Source organism: Laetiporus sulphureus (assembly GCF_001632365.1).
Source record: "Laetiporus sulphureus 93-53 unplaced genomic scaffold LAESUscaffold_63, whole genome shotgun sequence".
In the NCBI taxonomy this organism is placed as follows: Eukaryota; Fungi; Basidiomycota; class Agaricomycetes; order Polyporales; family Laetiporaceae; genus Laetiporus; species Laetiporus sulphureus.
In genome coordinates, this window is record NW_024468572.1 from 163852 (window position 1) to 175710 (window position 11859).

The 11859-nt window shown below is 51.8% G+C and overlaps 3 protein-coding genes across 3 annotated transcripts; 2 read left to right on the forward strand and 1 right to left on the reverse strand.

The window, feature by feature from the left end:
* Positions 1-2557: 2557 nt before the first annotated feature.
* On the reverse strand, positions 2558-5534 carry LAESUDRAFT_731400 (P-loop containing nucleoside triphosphate hydrolase protein). The gene is made up of 10 exons (XM_040910040.1): positions 5349-5534; positions 5173-5286; positions 5009-5067; positions 4825-4946; positions 3810-4771; positions 3605-3754; positions 3474-3549; positions 3299-3421; positions 2885-3245; positions 2558-2824 (listed from the first exon to the last, which is right to left on the reverse strand). Exons 1-10 carry the CDS (start codon positions 5478-5480, stop codon positions 2656-2658), a joined length of 2268 nt encoding a protein of 755 aa, XP_040759041.1. The 5' UTR covers positions 5481-5534; the 3' UTR covers positions 2558-2655.
* Positions 5535-8549: 3015 nt separating this feature from the next.
* On the forward strand, positions 8550-9634 carry LAESUDRAFT_664316 (carbohydrate esterase family 1 protein; the record flags this gene model as incomplete). Its single annotated transcript, XM_040905110.1, has 4 exons — positions 8550-8754; positions 8802-8893; positions 8950-9344; positions 9409-9634. The coding sequence occupies 4 exons, from the start codon at positions 8550-8552 to the stop codon at positions 9632-9634; spliced, it is 918 nt and encodes a 305-aa protein (XP_040759042.1).
* Positions 9635-10822: 1188 nt separating this feature from the next.
* Positions 10823-11811, forward strand: LAESUDRAFT_763896 (uncharacterized protein; the record flags this gene model as incomplete). Its single annotated transcript, XM_040913349.1, has 2 exons — positions 10823-11037; positions 11085-11811. 2 exons carry the CDS (start codon positions 10823-10825, stop codon positions 11809-11811), a joined length of 942 nt encoding a protein of 313 aa, XP_040759043.1.
* Positions 11812-11859: the final 48 nt, after the last annotated feature.

Consider the following 11859-nt stretch of genomic DNA (forward strand, 5'->3'; position numbering starts at 1 on the left):
GATCTCCATCTCGCTCTTTTTATAGGTGAACTTCTTGACCTCCCCCTCATGTCTGAATAGCGCTTGGGTGAGGAGCATCAGCTTTTCTGCCTCTCGAGTGGATGATACAGTTGTCTGAGGACATCCTTAGCTCTATGATCTCTCTCGCGTTACCTCCTATCAGTTAAACAGGTTGCCTATGTTCAGAATTTTGTTCTCCTGATCATCCTGCTACATTCTGTGCCAGTCAACTCAACCAGTTTTCTGTCTGCATCATCGAGCTGCATCATGTGGCTCCTCTACATCCGTGCTAGCTCGTGCTTGTGCATTTGCACAAGCTCTGCATGCAGACAGCCCAGCACGAGCTCCTCTTGGTTCTTCTGCAGGTCGAATATGTCGTCATCAGACCGAAATTCTCTTTCTTGCTGAACGTAGAATCATTAGAAACAGTTTGCATGATGTCGATCAATGCAAGCGAGAGTGCACTGTTGACGTTAGAAAAGGGAGAGGTGTAGTTGGATCCCTCAGCTTCAAAGTCGGTACACAATGGACATGGCTTCGTCGGCCTGAGAAGTGTTGGAAGTGGCTGACCGACGGCACTTCTGGTGAAACGCACTCAATGCGTCGGGAGGGACGAGCACCAAGCGATGGCTGAAATGCATTGCAAGGCGGTACCTGGAAACGGAGTGGGCGAGTAGGCTCATAAATCAGCCTTCGTACAGGAAGACAGTAGTCATTCCTTATACTCAGTGGACGAGTACGGAAGGGCGGAAATCATATAAGTACACACCTGTATTACTGTAGTCCCCAGTCGTTTGTGGCCCTAACCAGCCTCTCACTCCTTTGCACCCATGAGATGGGAAGGTGACAGCTGGATAACACCAGAGCTGCACCTTCATTTCCTAGAAGAAGAATAGTTCATTGGGATTGGTAGGAAAACCTAGGTTTGGTCTCATTGCACGGCATTCACTGGCAGACACTAGTGGAAGCTTATAAGTAAACTTCTGACAATGAAGGTGGGTAAGCAACTTCTCACGACGCACTTTTACAAGCCTAACAACTGCCGCATGTGTGTTAAATACTATTATGAAATCGTGAACAGAGTTCGTTCTGGGAGCCGATGCCGGCGTGGATACTCAAGAGGTACGAGGGCTCCATTTTGACTCGATATGCATATGAGCGCCAAAAATGGTGCATGCGATTCATACAGCCACATAAAAACTGTCATTTTCCATGTCAACATCCGTTGAGTCTGTGTCGCTAATTGCTGAATGAAGGCATCAAGTTCAAAGCTCAAAGCTCAAAAGAGCATCCTTGTGGGTCATGAATGTGTCATGACACCCGTGACACTAAATGTGATGTGATGCGTAAGCGCTCCTGGCAGGAACGCGGTAGCAGGTTCAAAACTTCGAGAAGTCTACGTGCCTGGTGAGACATTTGTAGTGTTTCAACGTTCTTGAATCATCGGGATCCAAGATCCGCGGATTTGTTCAATATTCTGACCGGCGACGGATACTGCACCGTGGCTGCGTTTGTTGGGCCAAATATTCGATATCGATGACCTTTCTGTTGCAAGCAAATCGACACATAGGCGTAAACATCAGGAAAATGTCACTTTTTCTTTTTTGCTTCTTTTTATACCTTTTCCTTACAAAAAAGGCGGAAAAGAAAATAATGTAGAAAAAAGCGTGAGGATCGGCTTGAATAAGCCTTATCTGCTTCTTTTTGAGCGTGCTTTCTGATCAGAAAGTTTGTGAAAAGTCCGTTCAAGGACAAAAGGTTAGAGAATCTGCCTTTGGAATTTCCTGATAGGCTTCCGGGCTTTTGTTCCTTTAATGGACTTGATGACAACTTTTTGGGCAAATCAGTGTTGCCAAGCGTCGTCAAGGCCATGAGAAAGTGAGGAATCAGCCGATTCTCACGCTGTTTCTACATTGTTCTCTTTTCTGCCTTTTTTGTAAGAAAAAGGTACCAAAAGAAGCAAAAAAGAAAAGTGACGTTTTCCTGATGAATGGAATCACAGCACGGACGTGGCCCATATGGCTGGAGGAGGCAGGCAGACGCCCATGATCGACCTCCTCGCCCCGAACCTTCACTCCATCAACACCAACGTCGACAAGCATGACGACCTCACTGAAAGCCATTCTTTCACATCATTCTTCTTGCCTTAAATTCTCAAAATATATCGCTTGGCCAGGCTCGCAAGGGAGGTGTCAGAATTCCTTTCCTGTCTTGGACATCGCGCCACTCAGAAGTGTAATTGGTTCAAGAACGGGAAGCTGTTTAAGGCCAAGGAATGCTGTGAAGCCTGGTGCATGAAGTTCTGCATGAACGTCGGAGGAGTCCCTCTCTCCCAAACCCTCCAGGGGCTTGGTGGTTAGTCATTGCATATTTGTTGCAATGCTCACAGCTTTTTCTGATCCGAATTTTTATTCTTATCTACGATCCTGCCGTGTGTACCCAAAATTTCTTTCAAGTCATATTGTAAGCTAGGTAAATCCAACTGAAGTGCACTTTTTTGCAAATCCGACGCGCATCAGCACTGCGCCTTCCGAAAAAACAGCCGGGACTGCTGTGCCAGTTCTCTCCCAAACGGGGACCAATTGAACAGAAACATCGATCTATCATAGAGCATCCACGCATTGCAACGACATACAATCACACCAACATTGCCCTCTATTGGCCCTTTCGTGCTTGCTTAGACGGTCGTTCCAACTTGCCGTTCGCATCCTCCACGCCCGCCACCTTTCTCAGACGCTTGTTCTGCACTCCCTGCAGAGCGCGTTTCGTCTCTCCAGCATTAAACGTAGCCAGGTCATAGTAATTCGAAGCAAATTCGAGCAACCTGCATGATGAATCATGCGTGAGCATGCATTTGCAAGCGAGAGACGATACTTTGGCCTACCACTCAGGTCTAATTTCCGTGACTGTACGAATGTACGGCTTGGTCGTCAGTACGAACTCGTTGAAGATAACCCACTCCGGCTGAGTATCAAGCCCGCATGAAGGGTGCAGGCTCACGACCTGGTTGTCTTTGACCGTGAGATAGGCACCCTTCTCGCCTTCCTTATGTGCAACCTGCATGAAAAAGCCGCACACAAGGGCTTGTCGCACGTTCATGTACAGCTTTCGCTGGTCTTGGGTCGAGACGAGGGCAATCTCGTATCGCTCCATCGTCCGCTCCAACTGCGAGCGCACGTTGTCAGCCTGCGCAAGCGCGAGTTGCGAGAGGTAGTTGTTCCACGCCCAACTTCGGTCATGCGCATCTGGGTTCCTAAGTTAGAATGCAGATGAGCTGTCAAACGCCACAGGGACTCACTCTGTACGTAGCTGTTGTAAACGTTCAGCAATGTGAGGTGGTCGCCGTCCGGGACGGTCAGCAGCGCCTTCGCCGCGTCGGCTTCTCTCCGCTGATTAGGCGGACGTAGCCAGACGTTTGGCACTGAACAAAGTATCAACGATGTGACTAGCATTGCCAAGATCAGATAGCTCGCCTGAAAGCATCGCGACGATTGTGAGGATCTCATTGCTGCAGTTGAACTCGGGGCTGACGATCAGCATCTTCGCCATCTGCAGTAGACTCATGAATGACGTTTAGACAGCGCACGAACACAACTAGACATGCCTGAGGGTCAAGAGGGAACTCGGCCATGACTTCGCCAAGCGGCGTCAGTCTGCCTTCGTCATCCAGTACGGCCAGATAGTTGAGAAGCTCGAGGGCACGCATCAATGTCTCCGGTGCCGGCGCATCAACATAATCGAATCGCACAAGGTCCTACAAGACAGCCAAATCAGAGCCCAGGTCATGCAGTCATCGCAATGAAACGTACCTGTATACCCAGCTTCACCAGCTCTAAGACCGTATTGGCCAGGTTGCTCCGCAATATCTCCGGATGTGTTTGTTCTTCCAGCTCCTTCATGAAATCCTTCTCTGTATACAGCCGGAAGCACTTCCCAGGCCTGGTCCGCCCCGCCCTTCCAGCTCGTTGCTGCGCAGATGCTTTCGAAATCGGGCTGACAAGTAAGGACTCGACCCTTATACGGGAATTGTACACCTTTTGCTTCGAAAAGCCCGGGTCCACTACGTAGACAATGCCATCGATCGTGAGCGATGTCTCCGCGATGTTGTTTGATATGACAACCTTGCGGCCAGGGGGTCCGTCCGGCGTCCGAGGTGGCGGCGGTGGGTCGAAAATGCGCTGCTGCTGCTGCGGCGGGAGAGACGAATACAGAGGGATGCACACCAGCGGACCGACGCTGCCAGGGTCTTTGTTCATCGAATCGTCTGCTTCCAACTTGATTTTCCTGCAAGCATCCTCAATCTCCTCCTCCCCAGTGAGGAACAGCAGAATGTCGCCAGGCTTCTCAGCCCGATGAATCATCAGCACGGTCCTGATCGCCGCCTCCACGTAGTCTGGCTCTGGCTCCTGTGTATAGAATACTTCCACCGGGTGACTACGTCCAGGGACCTTGAGCAATGGAGCTGGCTCCCCGGATTGTGATAGTGAGAAGTACTTTTGGAACTTGAGGGCATCAAGAGTTGCAGACATGACGATGATCTTGAGGTCGGTACGGCGCTTCGCAAGGGACTTGAGCAGACCCATCAGGATGTCCGTCGCTAGTGTGCGTTCGTGCGCTTCGTCCAGGATGATCGTCGAGTATCGCTCCAGATTGGGATCGTTCATGGCTTCACGTAGGAGCATGCCGTCCGTCATGTACTTTAGGAACGTCGTACCTGGCTCGGTCATGTCTTCAAAACGTATCGAGTAGCCGACCTGCTTGCCAAGTGGAACTATAGAGGAATGTCAGACACCTATACTGCACGGTATGTTAGAAGCCACACACCGTCCATCTCATCCGCAACGCGTTTCGCCACCGACATCGCTGCTACACGACGAGGCTGTGTGCATGCCACCATCTTGCCCTTCGTGTGAGGGAGATCCGAAAAGCAGACGAACTGCGGTATCCTGGTATCCAAGTTAAATTCTGCTCTCATGGTCAGATATTTCTCCGACAGAAATTCTCTTACTGAGTAGTCTTCCCCGACCCCGTCTCCCCAACCATCACGATAACCTGATTATCGCTGAACTTTCTCGGACATCAGTTACGTTCTCCCGCCAGCCGAGGGTGATCTGTGCCTGAAGCAGACTCTGACCTTCCCTCATGAAGACAACGTGAAAGTGCGGGGCTTACCATCTTCAAGAATTCGTTCATTTGCGCATAGACAGGCAGCTTTTTCCGGACCTCCAATATCTTCTTGTATTGAGGCGTATGAGGCTGCTTCGTGAATGGGTTGTGGTCACCTTTCTGTGTCAATTCCTTGCTTGTGAGTGTCTTGAGAACAGCCAATTCAGCTTGAAATCGCATACCATTGCTTTTTGCACCTGTTGCGAGGTGACCTTCCTAGGCAAGAAGCCGAATAACGGTTCCTTGTCAGCAAGCGATTTCGCCGAGGCGGGGCCCTTCAGCGGAGGAGCGTTCGTGTACGGATTTTTGGACATGACAAACGTTGGCGAAGACAGGGAAGAGAGGAGGAGAAGAATGCCCGCAGAGATAGAAGGACGATTGTGGCGGATGAGCCAAATGTGGTCGTGCTCAGCGCTAATGCGTCAATTGTCTCGTGACCAACATCCAACGCGTTAGCTTCTGTCACGCTCCCAGCTTGCGGCGTCACCGAATCATCATGATGTGCACTTGAACGCGCGGCTTCAATGTTGTTAAGTCCACAATGTCTGACGATCATCAACAGCCTATCACTGGTGACAAGTGCAGAGAGTCTTGCATGGCTAGAGAGCAATGCCCAGCTACAACACTCCACGCAGTGTAAACAGGCTCGGATACCATCAACGGTGCTAGAACGCATAATGACATTCTCCATCGTCGCTATCGAGATGCATCTGGCTCTGTTTTAAGGTGAGCTCTTTGATCTGTGTCTGAACGGCACATCGGCAGGGAGCATCAGCGCCATGAATATCCGCTTTTTGACTAGACCCCAGCCTCTCGAGCTTCACGATTTCTTTAACTGAGCATATCCTTAACTCCTTCACGGTCTCTCCCGCATTACCCTCCCATCACTCTGACGCCTGTTTTCCTGCGTGTTCGCTCTCCTGACCACCCTGCAATATTCGATACCGGCCAGCTCCAAGCACGGCAGACATGACGCGATTTATAAATGTGGAAAATCATGTGGGAATGTCAGCTGATGTCTTACATTTGTGGCAAAGCTTTGCCAATTTAGCATTTAAACAGCAAATAGTGCACATTCACAGCCAAAGTGAAACATTTTCAACATGAAATGCCATGGTTGCAAATATTTGTCGCATGTGTAAGAAATCAGTCGACATTCACACACAATTTCTCACATTGATAAATCGCATCATGTCTGCCGTGAAGTCTGCATCATTGAGCTGCGAAATTCGAATGTGTCATGACATGTGTGACACAATTATGTGATGGGATGCGTAGGCGCTCCTGAACATCGTGTCGCACTGTGGCAGGTGTGGCTTGAATGGATCTTTATAAGACATGGACGTTCAAAGAAGACGAAATCTGACGACATGGCATAAAATGTTAGCGTCATCGACATGTTGTAATGAACTGACCATTTATGGCTGGCGGGCTCGTGCTAAGGCTCCAACTATTTATACTATTTACACTCCTGAGGTGTAAATAAATAGTATATAGTAAACAGTTGGTATATATGTAGTATAAACAGTTTATATAAAGTTTATATAGTTTTTTTGTCCCATCTCTTAGTGGACTTCTACTCAACTGTGAGCAGCCTCTGTGATTGTTGGGACCCTTAAGGAGCTGGGTGCATCAACACACACATGATAGTGAGCAGAAAACAAGCATTCAACTTCAACACTTGCACCACGAATGACAAGAAAATCTCATGTCATACAAAAAATAACAAGAAACTCATGTTCATGAGTCTATATGATGATCAACTGTCAGTGGTGGCTTCTATCAAACACTATGACTTTCAACTGGCTCACTGTTGCACTGTCAAATCTATCAATTGTGCACTCAATAGCCTCATGTCATCATAAAACTATTTATACTATATATAAACATCTATTTACTATATACAGCCCAACCTGTAAATAAACAGATATAGTAAACAGTTAAAACTATTTAACATAGTATATAGATAGAAATGTTGGAGCCTTAGCTCGTGCCGTGTCTGAGAGTCAAATCGCGTAAGAACGTCTCTCATAACTTCTCCGTCCCTGCCATCATTTCTGCTATATGCTGCAATGGTTCATATCCTCTGCATTCTTGAGCTCTCCGGCGATCCAAGACGCGTGCTGAACCTTCACGATGACGGATTAACCATCAGCTGGATGGTGTAGATGCGGCAGATACGTAGTCATGGTGTGCACAACTCACCTCTCGTGAAATCCAGGTGTCAAAGTCGACGCATGTATGCAATCATGGCGGCGTTCAAGCTAGGCCGAATAAGCCTCATAGCAAGTTCTTATGCATAAACAGAGACCACGTCGGATTATCTTGAACTTGCTAGGAACAATTCAGCTTGAATTACTCCAGTCATGACAACACACAAAATCGGATCATGAGACGATGACATACACTAGTAGCATCGAGCAATTACAAAGACACGGTAGGGGCGCCGCATTCCGCCGCGCGTCTTACCAGGTCTTAGCACCGTACGGCATAAAGTTTTGTGTTCATCATCATCTGGTCCTTCAATTAGTTAGCATAAGCGGTGCTGCTCGTTACTGACTTGAACTGGCGGAAACCACGCATTCACAAAGACTTGCGGTTTACACGAGTACGTAGTTGTTATATACTCCTTGGTGAGCTGCTAAAGTGAAATCGGCAGTGGTCGAGTGTATTGCAGCAGCGGCAAGTACATGCAGATATGGTATGGTCGCGGACACGATGGGCGGAACTTCCATATGCTCATTCCTTCCTGCAGCCTGGTGCATAGTCATTGATCTCGGCATCCCTTCGATCCTCTTTCGCGGCCAGTGTCTGTGACGTCGCTTTCGACTGTGTTCTGCATCCATGTTTGCAGGTCATGCGTGCCGTCGCGGCTTCCAGGATGTCTTCAGAACGGCTCAGCAGTGAATTGCTCGGATGTCGCAAATTGTCCGTATTCCATCCGCCGCTGTGAGTCGGGTAAGCCTCGGACAAACCGTCGACCCATCACGGCTCTCTGGCATCTATGCCGTTAAAGCCATACGACAATTCTCCGAACGATTCAGGCCTGTCTGCGAACAGAGTGTGTCGTCGCAGGACGCATGTCACACAGTGGCCGCAGAACTATACTGGAAGCGTCGGCCTCCAAGGTAAGCATTGTCGGCCTCGTTATTCATGGCGAACACACACTGGCTTGGCTCACACAGCGGGCTTTTCACGGCCAAATCCCCTTCCGTCCTCATACAGCGGAACACGAAGCAGTGACGACCGCATGCTCGTCCTTGGTCACCGTTGACAACTGCTCGCGTGGGTGCGTGCCGCATGGACAGAAGTATAACAACCCATTGCTTGCTACCAGAAGTGGGTCGTCGAGCCTCTCTACTGCCCAGGTTCTCGCCTTCACGATGCTTTCGCTCAAGGCAACCCTGAGCTTCGTGGCTCTGCTGCCCTTCGCCCTACTTGTTGCCGGCCAGACCAACCTCAGTGACATCCCCGCGTCGACGCTCTACCAGATCACCGACTTTGGTACGAACCCCAACAATGTGGCCATGTACGTCTACAAGCCTGCCCAAGTCGCAGCGAACCCGCCTTTGCTCGTCGCCATGCACTGTGGGTGCCTGCTGCTCAGTTGGGACTTGGCCTTGACGACTTGACAGACTGCACGGGCACGGCGGAGGCATACTACTCTGGTTCTAAGTTCGCCGAGCTCTCTGAGACGTACGGCTACCTCGTCCTCTACCCATCTTCCGTGAGCATCGTACTCTAGATGCCCACATACACTTCTCACCCATCACACGTATATAGCCCCACTCCGGCACCTGCTGGGACGTCTCCTCCAACGAGACGCTCGCCCACAACGGCGGGAGCGACTCGCTCGGGATCGCCTCCGCCGCGCTGTTCGCCATCGAGTACTGGGGCGTCGACGCGAGCCGCGTCTTCGCCGTCGGCACGTCCTCGGGCGCGATGATGACGAGCGTGCTCGCGGGTGCATACCCGGACATCTTCAGCGCGGGCGTCGTTGACTCTGGCGTCGCGGACGCGTGCTTCTGGCTCCCCGACGAGCCCGAGGACAGCTGGAACGCGCAGTGCGCCGAGGGCGAGCTGATTCTCACCGGTGAGGAATGGGCGCAGCGCGTATACAACGCGTACCCCGGCTACACGGGTGCGCGGCCGAAGATGCAGGTCTGGCATGGAACCGCGTGCGTACCGTAACCTAGTGCCTCCCCGCTCTCAGGCCAGTGATTGCTCATCGGCGTCCACCAGCGACACGACCGTCTACCCGCAGAACTTCTACGAGTCCATCAAGCAGTGGACGACCGTCTTTGGGTACCCGACCACGCCGATCTCGAACGTCTCCGAGTCGTACCTCCCGAGCGGATACTCCAACTCGACTTATGGACCTATGTTCCAGGCAATCCTCGCGCAGGGCGTCGGCCACACCGTCCCCTTGTTCGAACAGCAGTATCTCGAGTTCATGGGGATTGCGTGAGGCGTTCCCTCCGCTAAGTCCTGAACGGCGCTGGTCTGAGTACCTGTTCTCGTGTCCGTTGTGTATTTCTTTGGCATACAATCGGAATACGAACCATCGGAGTTTCCTCCTGCACAATTGGAAGGATGGTGTGGACTGTGTGTCATTGGCTCGACAGAGCATGCTTGGCGGCATCGTCATCTCCGAGTCGGAATGCGATGAGGCTCGCGTCAACGAGACGAAGAGAAGTTCGGATATCAGTAGAACAAGAACTTGGCTGATTTCCAGTTCAACGTTCAGCGCTCGTTCAGCCTTGATTATTGCCACAGCGACAACGCTGCCACTTGCTCGCACCTTCTCGGACTCGCATTCTGCCTGGAGGTGACAGCGAAGGACACGAAATGTTCTGCTTGAAAATACCGCTGGTGTCACTTAGTAATCTGCTCTGTCGCTGGAGCAAAAGACATGAAATGACGGACTCACTCTCAGAGCAAGGGAATGTGTCTGTGTGTGCATTTAATTTGAGTGACTGTATGCGTGACCTGTTCGTAGTTTCGGCGTCAAGGCATTCATTTGGCACATCGCCTGCGGGTCTGATGAGTCTATGTAGCATGTCCATGAACGGTGTTCTCGCTGAGCACATCAAAATGGCGCATTCGATCTGCACTCACAAGTCGTCGCGGTGAATGCGAGTCTGGTAAAGACTTTTTCCGACACATACCCTCAGACCTTGAAGCTTGATGCTGCGGTCGTTCGTGCTGATCACACTGTTGTGGATATCAGGACGTACACTTTGATAAGGCTGCAAATACACTCCGGTGAGCCGTTCTCGTTCTCACAACATTGCATTATTGAGCAGCATCAGCGCACTATGTGGTGCCCTCGCCGCCGGGAAACTGTGGTTCACACATGACATCGAGGGTGGGGGATTAGGACGCGCGAGCGTGGCAATGGCGATAAGCGTGGCCGACGGCAGAAGAGGTGGGTGAGACGACTCGCAACTATCGCGGCCATCGTGCATATATGCGCCTGCTCCATTGGGCCACAGGGCGCACAGCGCTCGCGTCGGCGACCAAGAGAGGCAGCCCGGGCGCGGTCCGAGTGCTCGGTAGACGCCGGACGAAGCGCAGGTCGGCCAAATAGGGCACAACACTCCCGGCTCAATATAGGCCACCCGTCTTTTCCACTTCTGCTCAATATTCGCTCGCAATGTTGCCACGGTCCAAGCTCACAAAGCGACTTGCCGCCGCCGCAAAAGTGAGGCAGTGTCGCCGCCTTTCCTCGTCCACGGCGGAGACAGGCGAGATCAAGCCAAAGCAGGCCAAAACTGCCGACCATGAGATTCGCGAGAAGGCACGCCGTATAAAAAAGGCAGAGCGAGATGAGCGTATGGATATCACCATGTCCATGACCCCGGTGAAAGAGTGAGCATGCTTGCAGTCGCTAGTAGAGCTACTCTTACGTGATACAGGTACATGGGAGGTTTCACCCGTCCGCGAGACCTTCGCATCTCGAACTGGTTCCCCGGCGGAGCCTACCTCGCCAAACGCAAGAAATACGAGCCGCCTCCGCCAGAGGCGTACACCTCGCACACCGTCTTCCTGCTCGAGACTCGCTATCCCGTTCGCCACGAGCTCGGTCGCAAGGACGCGATCGAGCACTTTGTCGGCGTCTGCCGCACCGGCGACTTTCCCGCCGTCCTTCGCAAGATGAACTCACTAAACAGCCCGAGCGAGGCGCGCCTCGCGATGGACAATGCTATCTGGCCATGGGTTCATCCAAAGGCAATCAAACGTCAGGTATGGTTGGAGAAGGGCGAGACCCTCCAGGAGACACTTGCACGCCTCGAGAAGGAGGACGAGGCGGCTGTGCAGGCGATGGTCGAATGGGAGGAGAAAAGGGAGCGTGAGAGGCCGATGGAGGAGGAGGAGGAGGAGCGACAGGCGCAGGAAGCGACATCCTCGCGCTACCAGCGAAATGGACTGCGCCATCCTGATGCACAGCGCTTCTTCAAGCGACAAGGCCAGGGCCGACAACCTGGGTCTCACGAGCTTGTCGCGACCGAGCTTCTCCATCCAGAGGGCAGCGATGGCCAGATGTCTCAACGGCGCATGTTCCACTTCTCCCTCCGGGCTGCCGCCGATGAGCCCGGGTTCGTCGTGGTCGCGTCCGCCAAAGCCGTCGCAGGACTCGGATGAGTCGACGGTGCCGACCTACTACGTCGAGCGCAAGAAGCAGCGCGAAGC